The sequence below is a fragment of the Muntiacus reevesi genome, chromosome 9 (assembly GCF_963930625.1).
Source record: "Muntiacus reevesi chromosome 9, mMunRee1.1, whole genome shotgun sequence".
In the NCBI taxonomy this organism is placed as follows: domain Eukaryota; kingdom Metazoa; phylum Chordata; class Mammalia; order Artiodactyla; family Cervidae; genus Muntiacus; species Muntiacus reevesi.
In genome coordinates, this window is record NC_089257.1 from 1,927,359 (window position 1) to 1,945,337 (window position 17,979).

Genomic DNA, 17,979 nt, shown 5'->3' on the forward strand with positions numbered 1-17,979 from the left:
CACAGGAAACAAACTTATGGTTACTAAAGGAGAGAGGGGGTCTCTGTTCAGTTCAGTTCAGCCGCTCAGCCGGGTCCGACTCTTTGCGACCCCATGGACCGCAGCTCGCCAGGGCTTCCTGTCCATCACCAACTCCTGGAGTTTGCTCAAGCTCCTATGCATTGAGTCAGTGATGCCACCCAACCATCTCATCCTCGGTCGTCCCCTTCTCCTCCTGCCCTCAATCTTTCCCAGCATCAGGGTTTTCAAATGAGTCAGTTCTTTGCATCAGCTGGCCAAAGGATTGGAGTTTCAGCTTCAAAATCAGTCCTCCCAATGAACACCCAGGACTGATTTCCCTTAGGATGGACTGGTTGGATCTCCTTGCAGTCCAAGGGACCCTCAAGAGTCTCCTCCAACACCACAGTTCAAGAGGGGCTCTAGGGAGGCATAAATTAGGAGGTTGGAATTAGCATACACACAGTGCTATATATGAAATAGATAACTAACAAGGATATAAAGGGGACTATACTCAATATAATCAATATTTTGTTTTGTTGTTGTTGTTTGTGTTTTTTTCCAATATTTTGTAATAACCTGTAGGGGAATCTGTAAAAGAATATATATACATATACACATATATAGGAGAAGGAAATGGCAACTCACTCCAGTGTTTTTGCCTGGGAAATCCCATGGACAGAGGAGACTGGCAGGCTACAATCCATGGGGTCTCAAAAGAGTCATACAAGACTTAATGACTAAACAACAACAACATACACGTATATATCTACATAGACATGTATATACATATATAGAGACATGAATATATACATAGAGATATGTTAGAGATGAAACAGCGGCATCCAGAATGTAGAATATTCTACAGGACACATATGACCCAGTTTCTCCAATAAATGTCTGAAAGAGAGAGATAGGAAGCAGGAATTTACACATTAAAAGCAACTTAAGAGACTTATATGACCAAATAGAATGTGGAAACTGGATTCTGATTTGAATGATCCAGATGTAAAACAAACAAAAATTAACAAATTAAGGAGAAGTCAGGGGGAAGTACACACTGAGTGAAATTATCACTGTAATTTTGTAAGCATGCTGATAGCAGTGTATCTATATTAAAGATGTTGCTTAGCTTTTCAATTGGGTAGTAGTCACTTGAGCATATGCATTTGTCACAATTCACAGACCTGTACAGAAAAAAGATGTATTTTACTGTACATAAACCTTAATAAAACTATGCATTGCAAAGAGAAGGAAATGGCCACAGGAGACAACTGACAGGAAAGAACACCCTGAAAAACAAAATCTGGGGTTTTGAGGGACAATGGACAAGGGTGTTTCAACTTCGATGAGCAGTAGCCAAGAGTTATAACATGAACTAATCATAACTCAAACTCTCTATTGGAGCAGGGCATCCTGGCAATTCCTGCAAAACAGAATTTGATCATTGTTAATGGGGTTATTATAACTGCCAAATTGTCCATTATCCTCTTTTTTGAATAAAAATTTAAGTTCCTGTATTCTGGCCATACTCCACTCTGGTATATCAGCTGTGTGAGTAGCATGGGGAGAAATGGGCTGATGTGTCTCTGGGTCATGAGGAGTGGCATTCAGGTGTGAAACACACATTACCCAGAAATGCTGGACTATCTTGAAGAGTGGGTAGGTATGCTTTCTTTGTGGAGGAAGTGTATATAAGGTACTAGGGGGGCTAAATGGGTAGGACTGTGATTAAGGTTGTTTAGTTCAGTTCAGTCACTCAGTTGTGTCCAACTCCTTGTGACGCCATGGACTGCAGCACGCCAGGCTTCACTGTCCATCACCAACTCCCAGTTTACTCAAACTCATGTCCATTGAGTTGGTGATGCCATCCAACCATCTCATCCTGTGTCATCCCCTTTCCTCCCTCCCTCAACCTTTCTTGGCATCAGCGTCTTTTCAAATGAGTCAGTTCTTCACATCAGGTGGTCAGAGTATTGGAGTTTCAGCTTCAACATCAGCCCTTCCAATGAATATTCAGGACTGATCTCCTTTAGGATGGACTGGTTGGATCTCCTTGCAGTCCAAGGGACTCTCAAGAGTCTTCTCCAACACCACAGTTCAAAAGCATCAGTTCTCCGGTGCTCAGCTTCCTTTATAGTCCAACTCTCACATCCAGACATGACCACTGGACAAACCATAGCTTTGACTAGACAGACCTTTGTTGGCAAAGTAATGTCTCTGCTTTTTAATGTGCTCTCTAGGTTGATCATGACTTTTCTTCCAAGGAGCAAACATCTTAATTTCATGGCTGCAGTCACCATCTGCAGTGATTTTGGAGCCCCCCAAAATAAATAAATAAGGCTGCTAGTTTACCTAACATCCATTTTCCTTTTCTTCCACAGTATCAGAATTTAGGCTAGGCATCTGGTCAAGTAGAACAAACACAACAGTTCACAGTCTGATTATAGTATTAAAAATTTTATACTGTTTTAAAGGTTACACTCCATTTACAGCTATAAAATACTGGCTCTATTTCTTGTGTTGTGCAGTACAGCCCTGAAGTCTACCTCACATCCAGTAAGTACTGCACCACCTAAATGAAGTGTTTTAAGTGATGCTTGAGATCGCTGAAAAGGAAAAAAGCCAATGAGAGAAAAAAAAAATCAATGCTCATTTGAGCTCTAATATGTGTTTTGTACATCCACATGATTCTCTGAAATTTTTTTTATAATTGAGAAATAATATTCATTATACTTTAAAGAAACAGCCCCAAATATTGAGTTGACCAAAACTTTTTTTTTTCATTTTCACCAAGATCTTTATTGAACATAGTATTTACTGTTTTGTTCTACTACCTTTTACCATTTTTCAGGCAACTTCATAATTCCATCTTCCCAATACTTTTCATCTTTTTGAGCAAAGAACTGTTCCAGATCCCTTTTATATGCCAGGAATTGAATTTTTTCCTTTAAGAGAACTTTGTAAAGACCAAAACAAATGGACATCTGAAGTTGCAATGTCTGATGAAGATGGTGGATAAATCAGAACTTCTCAGCTAAACTGTAAGTATTTTTGCCTGGTTATCAAAGACACATGCAGTCTGTGTCATCCTGATGTGAGAGTATACATTTTCTGTTGACTAACTCTGGATACTTCAAGCAAGTGCTGCCTTCAGGAGGCCTAATTCAGAACAGTACTTATTGGAATTAATTACTTGGTTTTCCAGAAGGAGCTCATAATAGAGGACTCCCTTCCAGTACCACCATATACACACATCAGCTCTTTGGACAAAGACTGGCCTTTAGTGAGGCTGGTGGCAGTTTCACTTGCCCCATGATCTCTTCCATTCCATATTATTGTACAGTATCCACTTTTCACAAGCCATTATAATTTGTTTTAATGGAAAGTTTTTGTTAGGTGTCAGTAGAGAATTCCATGTGGAAATGCAGTCAAGAAGGTTTCTCTTGCTTAACTTATGTGGAACCCAAACATCAAAGTGATCAACATAACCAAGCTGGTGCAAATGATTTTCAATGCTTGATTTGGATATTTTGAGTATGTCAATTATCGCTTGCATGATATAATACTGACTGCTCTCAGTTAATGTCTAGATTGGATTGCTATTAGCATCAACTGGTCTATCAGATCATGGAGCATTGTCCAGTGAGAAATCTCCAACACACAAATTCGCAAACCGCTTTTGACACATATGATCAGTCACAGTACCGTCTCCATACACTGCACAAATCTTTTTCTTTTAAATTTCAATAGAGTTTTTAACCTTTCTTGAAATAATAAAGCATAATATGCCAACAATGTTTCCTTCCATCTTCAATATTAAAATGGCTACACAAAAATTCACTAATTTTGATGTTTTTTTAAAAATGCCTGCTGATACAACAGCTGCCACAATATTATTACAATCTAATGAAACTGTTTCAAGTGAAGTTAAGACAACTAGGCACTACTACCGTCATCATTCAGAAAAACCCAAGCCAACCTTTGCCCACCCCAATACTTTAAATCACTGGCATGTTTTTGAAAGCAGCAGCCTTTCCTTAAGATTGCATGAATTCAATCTCATGATCTTGAAGTGACAGTTCTTGTTCATCGTTCTCTTCATTGTGGCTCTCATTTTTCTCTTCTTGTAATGCTTCGTACAACTTCTCATCTTTCTGCTTAATATCACGAAGAATAGATTCCATAGAATAGCCATATTCAATAAGGGCATAAGCCTTTCTTCCACGGCTATAAAAATGTCCAAAGGAGTGCATAGCAACCAACATGCCAGACGCGTTAAACACTGGGGAGCCAGAGGCCCCAGAAGAAAAATAAGTATCATAACTAAGTGTGTCAGTGCTCCAGACCTCTGACAGGAAACTTTTCTGGGTGAACATAGGGAGAGCATTATAAATGTCTGAGTGGGATCCTGGTACTATCCCATCTGGATAATGTTCTTTGTACCTCTCTAACCGTTGCTCTAGAGAAATCACATAACAACCATCTATTTTCTTGATCTGGCCTTCTGGGTGACCAATTAAATAAAGTAAACCATTGGATGGTTGAGGCAAAATCTGTTTTGATAGGCCTGGAGGAAATCCATTTCCATTTTCACTTAGTTTTAAAATGGCATAATCTAGACTTTCATCAGACACCACAAACCATGGCTTGATGGAAAACCAATCATCATTCTTAGGGCAGAACTCTTTAAAAGCAAAAGTGACCTTTGCACATGTGCTTATTGTATCTGGCCATGACTTTGGATCTGTACCTTCTCCCACGATGAGATGAAAAACATGTCTACAGGTGAAAATAATATTATTGTTGAAAATAAAGCAAGTACCACTGCCTTTGTTTCCATTATTGTCCCATTTCAGGAGCCCAACTGACTTACTAAGATGAACAAGACGTTCACAGATTGCAACTGAAGTAGAATTTTCAGTCACTTTTCCAAAGTGCTCTTTATATATCCTGAATTGTTCAAACGGTGACAGTTGTAATCTCCTCTGTTCTTCCCGAAAATACTTTTGTATCTGACATGCCTCTTTATTAAAATTTGGATACTGATGCATCATAACTTTGTTCAATATTTTTAAATTATTTATCCAGAGATCAGTTGTCTCCCTTTGGATTTCCTGAATAGCATATTGCCTACCCGGAGAGAGCCTTCGCCTAACTGCTGGGATTTTTCTCCTAAAACATTTATATTTACTACTGTAAAGTTTACCTTTGGAAAAGGACCAGTATGTCTTACGTTTAGTATCAAGCCCTAGACTCTGAGATGGGAGAATTTTTTCTCTGTTGTTTTCTACATCTTCAGTTTCTCCATCTTTCTCTGGTTCAAGGACTTTGGTCTTAGACTGTGTTAAAGCCTGTGGACTGATATCTTCAGTGGCATTTTCATCTTCTGGTTTAATTTTTTTATGGGTATGTTTCTTGACAGACAGTGTTTTAAGAATGTCCAATTCTAAGATTTTTCCAGATACTTCATCCACCATGGACTTTTTTCCATAAATTTTCTTGTTATCTTCTATTACTCTCCATTCAACTGTGTCTAGGTCTGAGCGAAATCGGCCATCATTGCAAAGGGCTTCTTTGATAGTCTCACCCTTCAAGGCATAGACATAAACTGTAGTTCCTTGCTCATGAAGTTCCTTAATCTTAAGAATCTTCTTTATGGTCTTCCCAACAGCAAAAACGTGAAAAAGAATGCATTCAGCGTCTGGATTTTTACATGGGCGTAATAACTGGTCATCTTCCTGGTTACTGCTTTTTTGACCAAATGTTATTTTCAAATGGGAACCACTAGGTAGGCATCTGAGAGGCATTCCTAAATTTATATACGCGTCTATTATTTTTTCTTCATAAGCAATGATGTTCTTATTTACATGTTTCTCCATCCTTTCACTGAAATGGTCATGAGCACTCAGAACTGAATAGATATTCTCACTGGGTCCCCCAAATGCTGTAAACACACTACGGTCTGACTTCCTGGAATGTTCTTTCAAACTGAAGGTGAAACGACATCTCTCTGTGGTGCTCACGTGTGGGTTCTGTCGTTCAGAGGATGTTTCATGCTTGCTGACTTCACTTTTAACTTTAACGGTGCTGTTACATTCTCGTGTATCAGACAGAGACTGATCAACAGGCATGCCAGAACATGCCTCCTCCACGACAGTACCCTTAGAAAAGGAAAGATTGAAAATTTAGTAAGGATCACCTTTAGTAATAATGTTCCATGCCTTTTGAATTATAAAATCAAAATATACCATGCTGCATATGAGTCTGTCAGTGCTTTTGCATATCATTTAACGACTTTTGAAAACACAATTTGAGGGGCTATATGATAGTTCACCGTACAATAGTTTTTAATCCATTTAAAAACTACAACTTCTCATCTTTCTCATGGATATTTAGATTACTTCTAATTTTTTTACTATAAATATGACAAACTTTTCTATACACAAAACATTTTGTTTAAAGTCTGAAAATATTTTCCTACGCTAGATTCCCAGCAGTGGAAATAGATTCTAAATGTACTTCACCACGTACAGTGCCAAATTGCTTTCTCAGAAGGTCACATCAATTCACCCTAACCGTTCTTTCCTACTGCCCAAGGAAATCAGTATTACGGTTAATTCTTCAAAAGGATTTGAGTACTACTATTTCAAAAGTTTGGTAATTGGGAGATATAGCTTGACTGTTTTTTACATTTATATTTATTTACTTACTAACAAAGCTGGTTTAACATATCACTTGGACATTTGAAGTACCACCTTTTAAAAAATTCCTATGAAATACTTACTGTCCAGTTTATTCTGTATATGGTATCAACAGCACTAAGGAAAGATGCTAACATGATTAATAAATCACAGGATTGGATAGATATACAAATCCATATTCAAAACATATTATACATATACAATCAGTTGGCAATAGCCTAGGAAAAAGTATTTTGATAATCTGCTGGCAACAGATTCTCCTCTGTCCATGGGGATTCTCCAGGCAAGAATACTGGTATGGGTTGCCATTTCCTCCTCCAGGGAATCTTGCTGACTCAGGGATCAAACCCAGGTCTCCTGCATTGCAGGCAGATTCTTTACCCTCTGAGCCCCCAAGGAAGCCCATATCCCAGGCAGAGGAAACAGCAAATACATGGCGCTGAGATTTAAACATGCCAAGTTGTTCCAGGAACAGCGAGAAAACCAATAAGGCTACAGTTGGAAAGGGAGAGAAGTACAGCAGTGTGAAGCTAAAATGACTTCACACACTACTTTAAGTTATTGAACTTTAATTCTGAAAGAGATTGGAAAGCATTATAGGATTTGAACCAAAAGTGGCATAATCTGAATTCTTTGAACAGAATCACTCTGGTAGGTCTGTAAGGTACTTGAATTTAGCAAGATAAAGATGAAAATTGCAAAAGAAATTATAGGCTATTATATTATTCCAGGTAAGAGAATATGATTGCTTAGACCAAGGTGGTAGTGAGAGAGATAATAAAAAATTGTTCAATTTTGGATATATTTCAAAAGTAGAGCTGACTGGATTTACTGATACATTGCATATTGATGGTAGAGAGCGGGATCAATGCTGACTCCTGTTTTTGAATAGTGATACAAAGAATGATGGGAAAGGAGCAGATTCTTGGGACAAAGAGAAAAAGAAATCATCATTAAGTCTGAGATTCCTTTTGGCCATCCAAGTAAAGAATTGCATTAACAGCTCTGATACAGAAGCCTGGAGCTCAGAAGAGAGGGCCAGATACCTCAGTTCAGTTCAGTTCAGTCGCTCAGTTGTGTCTGACTTTTTGCGACCCCATGGACTGCAGTACGCCCGGCTTCCCTGTCCATCATCAACTCCCGGAGTTTGCTCAAGGTCATGACCATTGAGTTGGTGATGCCATCCAGCTATCTCATCCTCTGTCATCCCCTTCTCCTCCTAGAGAGAGGATGTCTCAAATTAGATTAACTTGAACTTTCTTAGGCTTCCCTAGTGGCTCAGTTGGTAAAGAATCTGCCTGCAATGCAGGAGATCTCCTGCAATGCTAAAGACCTGGGTTTGATCCCTGAGTCAGGAAAATCCCCCAAAGAAGAAAATGGCAACCCACTCCAGTATTCTTGCCTGAGAAATCCCATGGAGAGAGGAACCTGGTGGGCTACAAACCATAGTGTCACAAGAGTCGGACACGATTTAGCAGCTAAACCACCACCATTAAATCTCTTGGAAATTTCTGATGGCTCAACATACATGTGTAATATTAAGTCCATCACATTAAAACACCAAAAGGAGCTTTCCTTGTGAGTCAGTGGTAAAAACAAAAAACAAAAACCTGCCTGTCAATGCAGGAGACACGAGTTCAATCCCTGATCCAGAAAGATCCCACATGTTGCTGAGCAACTAAGCCCATGTACCCCAACTGCTGAGTCTGTGCTCTAGAACCTAGGAGCCAGAGTACTGAGCCCACGTGCCACAGCACTGAAGCCAGAGCCCACGAGAGCCCAGGATCTGCAACAAGAGACGCCTCCTCAGTGAGAAGCCCTCGAACTGCAGCTGGAGTAGCCCCTGCTCGCCACAGCTGGAGAAAGTCCACGAACTAACGAAGACCCAGCACAGCCAAAGATAAACAAGTCAATGAAATTTCTCAGAAGTATCAAAGAAAGCATTTAGACAGACTAATACTAGATTGCTATAAGGTCTAAAAAATAAAGAGATTTAGTAGCAAAGGGAATATGGGAGAGGAGGTTACTGCCTCCTGAGATAGCTGACCTGTCCGAGGACACAGAGAGATTTTGGCTAAACAAAGGAGGTAAAGAGAACTTTTGAAGGAAAGGTTAACGGAAACTATAAAACTCCTAGAGGAGAACATAGGCAACACACTCTCTGACATAAATCTCAGCAGGATCCTCTATGACCCACCTCCCAGAATATTGGAAATAAAAGCAAAACTAAACAAGTGGGACCTAATGAAACTTAAAAGCTTTTGCACAACAAAAGAAACTATAAGTAAGGTGAAAAGACAACCCTCAGATTGGGAGAAAATAATAGCAAATGAAGAAACAGACAAAGGATTAATCTCAAAAATATACAAGCAACTCCTGAAGCTTAATTCCAGAAAAATAAATGACCCAATCAAAAAATAGGCCAAAGAACTAAACAGATATTTCTCCAAAGAAGACATACAGATGGCTAACAAACACATGAAAAGATGCTCAACATCACTCATTATCAGAGAAATGCAAATCAAAACCACAATGAGCTACCATTACATGCCAGACAGGATGGCTGCTATCCAAAAGTCTACAAGCAATAAATGCTGGACAGGGTGTGGAGAAAAGGGAACCCTCTTACACTGTTGGTGGGAATGCAAACTAGTACAGCCACTATGGAAAACAGTGTGGAGATTCCTTAAAAAACTGGAATTAGAACTGCCATATGACCCAGCAAGCCCACTCCTAGGCATACACACTGAGGAATCCAGATCTGAAAGAGACACGTGCACCCCAGTGTTCATCGCAGCACTGTTTATAATAGCCAGGACATGGAAGCAACCTAGATGCCCATCCGCAGACGAATGGATAAGGAAGCTGTGGTACATATACACCATGGAATATTACTCAGTCGTTAAAAAGAATTCATTTGAATCAGTTCTAATGAGATGGATGAAACTGGAGCCCATTATACAGAGTGAAGTAAGCCAGAAAGATAAAGATCATTACAGCATACTAACACATATATATGGGATTTAGAAAGATGGTAACGATGGCCCTATATGCAAAACAGAAAACAAGACACAGATATACAGAACAGACTTTGGACTCTGTGGGAAAAGGAGAGGGTGGGATGTTCTGAGAGAACAGCACTGAAACAAGTATACTATCAAGGGTGAAACAGATCACCAGCCCAGGTGGGATGCATGAGACAAGTGCTCAGGGCTGGTGCACTGGGAAGACCCAGAGGGATGGGATGGGGAGGGAGGCGGGAGGGGGGATCGGGATGGGGAACACCTGTAAATCCATGGCTGATTCATGTCAATGTATGGCAAAAACCACTACAATATTGTAAAGTAATTAGCCTCCAACTAATAAAAATAAATGAAAAATAAATAAATAAATAACAATACTGTGGTGTGTTGCCATGCCCTCCGCCAGGGGGTCTTCCCAACCCAGGGACTGAACCTGGTCTCCTGTACTGCAGGCGGATTCCTTACTGTCTGAACCAGCAGGGATGCCCCGCTTTATATACAGCAGAGTGCATATGTGCCACTCCAAATCTCCCAGTTTATCCCTCCCCTGAAATGGCTTCTTATTGGTGGTTTTATAAGTTTAATAACCTCTGCCTGTTCATGTCTTTTACCCATCTTCCTATTGGATTATTTTTTCTTTTTATTATTGAAAGTACTTTATACACTTTACCGTCCAAGCCACCATGGAAGTTTTTCAACTCTTAACTGTAATTTTAATTCCAGAAGTGTGTGGGCTCAGTAAGCCATGCAGAATGTGGGATCTTAGTTTCCCATCCATGATCAAATCTGCATCCCCTGCATTGGAAGGCGGCTTCTTAATCACAGGACCACCAGCTGTGTGCTAAGTTGCTTCAGACATGTCTAACTCTTTGTGACACCATGGATTGCAGCCCACCAGACTCCTCTGTCCATGGAGTTCACCAGGCCCGAACACTGGAGTGGGTAGCCATTCCCTTTTGCAGGGGATCTTCCTGACCCAGGGATTGAACCTAGGTATCCCACATTGCAGGCAGATTCTTTACTCTTGAGCCACCAGGGAAGCACTTGAATCACCAGGGAAGTCACTTAATTGTATTTCTACTATTTTTCTTATTTTATTGTACTGTACTGGCTAAAATCACCAGTACAGTGTGACAATGATTTTGTAACCACCAGCTAAAAGTAAGTATTCCTCCATTCTCCCTGATTGTAAACAAAATGCTTCTAATGATTACTTAGCACAATATTTCCTGTAGAATTTTTGAAGATGCCCTTAATTAACATTGTTGTATGTCCTTATTTATATTTTTAAGAATAAGAAAGCAGTGAAGATAGATTAATCCTAATATAGCCTATTCTTCTCCTAATATAGCCTATTCTTCTTATTATTATTAAAACCTCTGGAAAGAATACAAAAAGCAATGCCCTGAAATCCCACTCTGGCCAAGATAGAGAAAAATAGACCTAACTTAAATTATTCCTTGAAACAACTGGATAAATGGATAAAATTATGAAATGTTTTTCAAGGCATGAGATATTAGGCAAGAAAGGACAGTGATCCTTGAGAAACAGAAAAAAGAAAAAAAAAGAAGCAAACCATATAAGTGCTCCAGATTATTTCCTGAAGACAGATTCTGGTTGCCAGGGGTGGGCTGGGGTGGGGGTGGTGAAGGAAACGGGCCAAGCTGGTCAAGAGCACAAACTTCTAATTATAAGACAGAGACCTAATGTACAGCATGGTAACTACAGTTAACAAGATTGTATTGTATATTTGAAAGTTGCTAACTAAGAGAGTAGATCTTAAAAAGTCCTTATCAGAAGAACAAAATTTAACTTTGTGAGGTGATGAATGTGGTTATCATTTCATAATATACCATAATATACACATATATTCAATCATTATGTCATCTATCTTATATTCAATTAATTTTTAACAAAGATGTAAAGGCAACCCTTTTAAGAAATTGTGCTGGAGCAAATAGATAATATATGTAAAAATCAATCAATCAATCAATTAACAAATACTAATGTGTGGATTTGGAGAAGGAAATGGCAACCCACTCCAGTATTCTTGCCTGGAAAATCTCATGGACAGAGAAGTCTGGCAAGATACAGTCCATGGAGTTGTCAAGACTCGGACACGACTTAGCAACTAAACCACCACTGTGTGGATTTACTCTTAATATTGTTCAGCCTAAACATTGTATTGTATCACTACTGTAATAAAACATACGGTATTACTATTGCTCAGTCTATACACTGCACCATAAAAATAATAAACTCAAAGTGGATCATAGACTTAAACCTAAAATTATAAGACTTCTAAATGAAAACCCAGAGGAAAATTTTTGTGATCTTAGATTTGGTAAAGTATTCTTTGGTATAAAACAAAAGCACAATTTTTAAAAATGGATAAAATGAACATCATCAATGCTGAAAACTTTTCCCCACTAAAGACAGGATTAAGAGAATGAGAAGAGAGAAATAATGAAAAGACAAGCCACAGACTGAAATAAAGTACCTGCAAATCTTTGACAAATCAAGCATTTCTAACATATATAAAGAACTCTTGAAACTCAGCAATAAGAAATGAAAGAAGCCAATATAAATATGGTCAAAATACTAGAAATTTGACCAGAGAAGATATATGCAAGTACTGGGTGGGTGGAGGACAAGGATGAGCAAAAGGGAATTATTTAAGGTGATGGAACTGTTTTGTATCTTGATTCTAGTCACGGTTACATGACTGTGGGCATTGTCATAACCCATAGGACAGTACGGGCTTTCTTGGTGGCTCAAATGGTGAAGAATATGCCTGCAATGCAGGAGACCTGGGTTCAATCCCTGGGTAGGGAAAATTCCCCGGAGATGGGAATGGCTACTGACTCCAGTATTCTCGCCTGGAGAATCCCCACGGACAGAGGAGCCTGGCAGACTACAGGTCCGTAGGGTTGCAAAGAGTCAGACACGACTGAAGCGACTTTGCAAGCATGCATGCATAGGACTGTACACTAAAATATTCAACTTAAAATTTAAGCTAAATGCTTCTTCGTAAATAATACAAGGATAAGAATCATAAATACTTCTTTACTTACATAATAAAATCCAAATACCTAAACATGAAGTTCAAGAAAGTGAAAGATACAGCAGCTGTTCTCCAAAAAGCTACTGTACCTCTGTCCAATTTTTTTCCATTGGTCATAAAGATGTATACAAATAATTCATGCCAGTGCAGGAGCAGATCTTGATTCCTCAATGTGCCTGATTAGCCAAAAGGTTTTGGGCAGGAAGGTTCAGCTACCAAAGTGAAAAGTGAAGTCGCTCAGTCATGTCCAACTCTTTTCGACTCCATGGACTGTGGCCCACCAGGCTCCTCCCATCCGTGGAATTTTCCAGGCAAGAGGACTGGAGCGGGTTGCCATTTCTTTGAGCCTGAGACCATTAGAGGGCAAAGAAGCTGCCCATGATAGACTCAACATCTGGATGCTAAAATTGAAATTACTGCAGCTATATTGTCACTAAGCAGAAAGCCAGCCAGAAGAGTGCATGAAAAGCAGAGTACAGAGACTGAAAACATAAATAAATCCTTGGAAACACTGTTGTTTTCAGGCACTCAATCGTGTCCGACTCTGCGACCCCATGAACTGCAGCACGCCAGGCTTCCCTGTCCATCACCAACTCCTGAAGCTTGCTCAAACTTATGTTCATTAAGTCAGTGATGCCATCCAATCATCTCGTCCTCTGTCATCCCCTTCTCCTGCCTTCAATCAATTGTGTATTACTGAATTAAAGCTCAGTTGACATCTGAGCTTTCCCGATGTGTGAACCAATGAATCCATTTATTTTTTCCTTCAAGGGGCTCAAAATGTCTTGTTTTGAAACAAGATTACACAAGCTAAATAAATATTAGCAAACAATGCTGATAAGAATGATAGACTTCACCACATAGAATCTTCCAGTGGAAGGGTATTTCAGAATAGTATTTCTTACATTTTAACGTGCAGAAGAATCATCTGGGTATCATGTTAAAATGCAGATCACGTAGATCTAAGAAGCTATTAGGTGGCATCAATGCTGCTGGTATACAGACCACACTTTGAGAAGTAAGGACAGAGTTCCTTAACCTAGAGTAGCAGTTTGCAACTTTCTGCAATGATGGAAATGTTCTGTATCTGCTTTGTTCAATATGGCAGCCATGAGCCACATATGGCTTCTGAGCACTTGAAGTGTGGTTAGTGCATAAAGAAAATTAATTTTAAATTTCATTTACCTTTAATCCAATGAATCATTTTTGTTATTTCAAAGTTAGATGATTTTCCCCTGACAAAATGTTTTTACTGATATAAAGCCTACTGTGATGTTGTACCAAATCATCTTCCCAGTATTACTCGTCTACTATGTTCTTGAATTCTCCTTACATACCATCAAGTCTAGCTATACTATTCCTCAAATAGATTTGCTCGTCTACATGACTTTACCCAGACTATTCCCTTATACTTGATCCACCTACCTTGTGAAATTGTGGCCATTCTTTAAGATATTTCTCACGTGACATAACTTTAATTTCTTGAGTTTGAATTAAACACTCTTCTCTCTGCACTCTAAAAGCACTTGTTTATATTTTGATTTAGTATTACCATTTTGCATACTTTGAGTAAAACCGTGTGTTGGTCCAAAATTAGGTTCTGAAGTCTGATTGCCTGGGTTCGAATCCTTGCTCTGAAGTCCATTACTTTCGCAGTTTTAAGAAAAGGGTCAGTTTCTTAACTGAGGGTCAGTTTCTCTATTTAGGGATGATAATATCTATTGCAAAGAGTTTTATTAAGTGTTAAAGGAGATAATCCATAGGAAGTGACAAGCCTAATTCCAAGTACTCAGTAATTTCTCAGTACACATTAACTACCTTATTATTTTTGCCCATCTATATTTCCAATGATACTAAGTGTCTATACTGTCACCTTGCTGTTTAACAAGGTATTCTTTGCTTTGTTAATTTATATACTATCATTTTGTTTTTACACACTTATATGTATGATCTCCCTAAATACATTTTAAACAATACATGAGAAGGGGTTATAATTGCCATTCTTTATACACTTATCCCCTTCAAGGATCCTAAGACAGTGCTATAGTTAGAGTGCCATTCCAGCAAAGTTGTTTAAAAGTACACACACCTGGTCACAAAGAATCAGACATGACTAAGTGACGGAACCGACTGAATGTAGCCTGATCCATCATACATTTATAGTTTATGCTTTTGTGTGCATATGCACCTTATTTACAAAATCCTTCACTACCAGAATCATAAAGGTATTCTCTTATATTTTTTATTAAATTTTGAAGTTTGGACTTTCAAAAAAAAAAAAAAGTACACACACCTTTGCTGCTTCAGGCCTGGTACTCTGGTCATTTCCTGTAGCACTGAATGACGTATTCTCTTCAGTCTTTAGGAAATTCATGATGAGTCCTAAGAGAATATGACTTTCTTCCACTACTGGCCAAGACAGAGAAACAAGGGTTGAATTTACCACCCCCTTAATGACTAAAATAATAAAACACAAGATATATGAAACAATAAGTTTCAAACACTGTTTATCAGGCAGGGTACAACAGTGATCTCTGACCCCTAAGAGAGAGAGAGAAATCACAGGTAGGACCTAGGGACATCTAGCCTCCTGTCTGGGGAGCATCTCCAGGCTGCATCTCAGGGAAGGGAGACACAAGCAGAGCCTGGCAGTTGCCCCGAGCTGAGAAGACCAGCTAAGAGTCCTGTTGGGCCCAGGAGGCTGGAGTTTGTAGGGCTAGAGTACTAGAGAGCTACAGCTGCACAGAGTGTCAGAGATCTGCAGTGGGTACCCCTGAAACTTCAGCTAACTAGTGGTCTGTTTCCCACACTCAGCTGAGAACACTTTCTGTTTCCCATACTCAGCTGACAGTAATCTGTGTTTCCAAAAGTCAAACTGGCAAACTTCATAATTCATAACATAGTAGAGGACAAAGCCTCTAAAGTGGGATAAAATTAGCTGTAGACCAAAGGCTGCTCTGGTCCCACCTGACAAAATTTAAAAGCAAGCTTTGGAAGCGTAAAACTTTTCCAGTAACACAACTAGAACAAAGCTCAAGAATACTGATAGGAATAGAAATATTTCTAGCACCCGTATATGTGAAATTGACAAAGTTTGATATACAGTACAATTCTGAGGCATAAAAAGAAGCAGAAAAATAAGATCCACAATGAGGAGAGAAATTAATGAACAGAAACATATCCAGAAGTGACTCAGATGATAGAACTAGTAGACAAGAACATTAAAACGGTTATCATCTTGGATTTCTGGCCAAACAAAGTGACAGGGACCCGACTTGCCCTTCAGTCTGAAAACAAAAAAAAAAGAGGACAATAAGCTAAACAGATGGAACAGGAATTTGCAAGGAACTAGACATCATGCAATTCGGGGCAGTGACAAATGAAGGGCTTCCTGTGATGGCTCCAGCTGACTGCCTTAGGAGATTCCAGGCCAGGGTGCCACAAGAGGCAGCCAGGCCGGGCCCGTTGGCACTCCTGCCTTGAGGAGACAGAGCTGAGACCAAGGTGGCAGGAGTTCAAAGGACACAGAAGAGAGAGATCTGCACAGAGGGAAGTCTGGATATAGGAACACTCTGAGGCATTCAGCTGAGAACTCATCACAACAGCAATGGAAGAAATACCTGGGGCCAGGAAAGAACCTCCGCAATCCATCAAACCTTCGCGAGGTGATACTCCTTTTAGAAATCTGTTTCCTCATTCGTAAATTAAGGAGCTCGGCTCAGATCAAACTTGTATTGGTCCTGAGAATTCTCCCCTCGGAATTTTTTTTTTTTAAAGAAGAAGATACCTGAATCCCATCCTCACTACGCTTGGGATGCAGTTATGGGAATCTCCACTATTAAATCAACTTTAACCACTCCACCCTTCCACGCCCAAGGCACACAAACGTTAACAGGAATAGCTCCCCAAACTATCCGAAAGTGTCTTTCCAGGTCTTTTGACCTGGGAAGGGGGTTCCACCACAACAGAAAACTGCTTATGCCCCTCCCTCCAAAACCTTCTTGGATCTGGGCTGAGAACCTCCTAACTGGTGCCCTTGACAAACCTGTGCCTCGCCTCCCCAAGAATTCCACGTCCTCCTCAAGATCAGAGGAGCCACTCACAGAAGCGGAGAATCTGCCCCAACGGTGAGGGTGACGGAGGGACAAGGATCGGCGATGGCTGCAAGGACGGCGCTCGGCGGGAACTCTTCCTTCGCGAAAGAGGAACCAATTATCCCCAACCGTCTGGCCAATGGGAGGCCAGGTTGCGGAGGTCGTCTGCCCTCATTGGACAGCAGCTCGCCCCCTGCAGAAGCCGATTGGCCGAGCCACTGAGAGCCGCGACCGGAAACGGTGGGTGTGGACCCGGTGGCGCGGCGGTTCGCGCGCTGGGAGACGCGCGCCCAGCCGCCCTGCTGAGCCTCATGACGTCACCTCCAGCCCGTCCGTTCGCGCGAGACCGGCACTCTTGCCGCCGTCCGCGACCTCGTTCCGGGTCGGGCTTCGAGCCGTCCTGTCCGTTCACCCAGCCCGCGCGTCCGCTGCTGTCAGGAGCGGGCGGAGTCGACGCACTCACCGGTCCCCGCGGGTTTCGTTACACTGCCTGTGCGCGGAGCGGGAGGCGAAGCGCGCGGCCTCTGGAGCCGAGAGGCCCACAGTCCGGCTCGGCGGCGCGGGGAGCTCGGCCGTCACAGCTCTTCGGCTGCTGCCTGTCGGGCGGCGACTGTGGACTGGCCTCTGGAGAGGCTCCCCACCCAGCCCATGGGGACGTCGACGCCGTGAGCTTCATCAGCTTCCAGAGCAGAAATGGCCCAAAGCTGGCAGCCAACTTTCTGGCCCTAACGAAGGAGCCAGCTTAGCCTCGAGCTCGCTGCACACGGATCCTCCGGCCAGGAGGAAGAGACCTGCTCCTGCCCTCCTGGTTCGCAGGAGTATTTGCAGATTTTTCCAGTCCCAAGGGACGGCTCCAGAGTTAGGCATTTCCAAACTGACAGCCAGAGAAGGGGCTTGAGAAAATATCGTGCAGTTTAAGGAACAATAGGAGGGGATGCCTTCAGTATTGGGTGCTATTTTGGAAAAGCTGGTCAAAGAAGGGGAGAACGCAATTGATACGTGAAGATGACGACAACTTGTTTGAAATAGCTGTTTATGTAAAAGTTGATGATATTGGAATAGTACTGAAAGCTTTTCCTAACTTGGCTTAATGTAAA

The 17,979-nt window shown here is 40.9% G+C and overlaps 1 protein-coding gene across 5 annotated transcripts; it reads right to left on the reverse strand.

Annotated features, from left to right (window-relative positions):
* On the reverse strand, nt 1–16,974 carry FAM111B (FAM111 trypsin like peptidase B). 5 transcript variants are annotated; one of them, XM_065944958.1, is made up of 3 exons: nt 16,892–16,974; nt 15,082–15,197; nt 1–6,161 (listed from the first exon to the last, which is right to left on the reverse strand). In XM_065944958.1, the coding sequence occupies exons 2-3, from the start codon at nt 15,160–15,162 to the stop codon at nt 4,038–4,040; spliced, it is 2,205 nt and encodes a 734-aa protein (XP_065801030.1). In that variant the 5' UTR covers nt 15,163–15,197; nt 16,892–16,974; the 3' UTR covers nt 1–4,037. The 5 variants fall into 5 exon arrangements, with proteins under 5 accessions (XP_065801030.1, XP_065801032.1, XP_065801029.1 ...); XM_065944960.1 differs by having other exon boundaries at nt 15,082–15,170; nt 16,892–16,960; XM_065944957.1 differs by having other exon boundaries at nt 15,082–15,194; nt 16,834–16,959.
* Between the last annotated feature and the right edge of the window lie 1,005 nt (nt 16,975–17,979).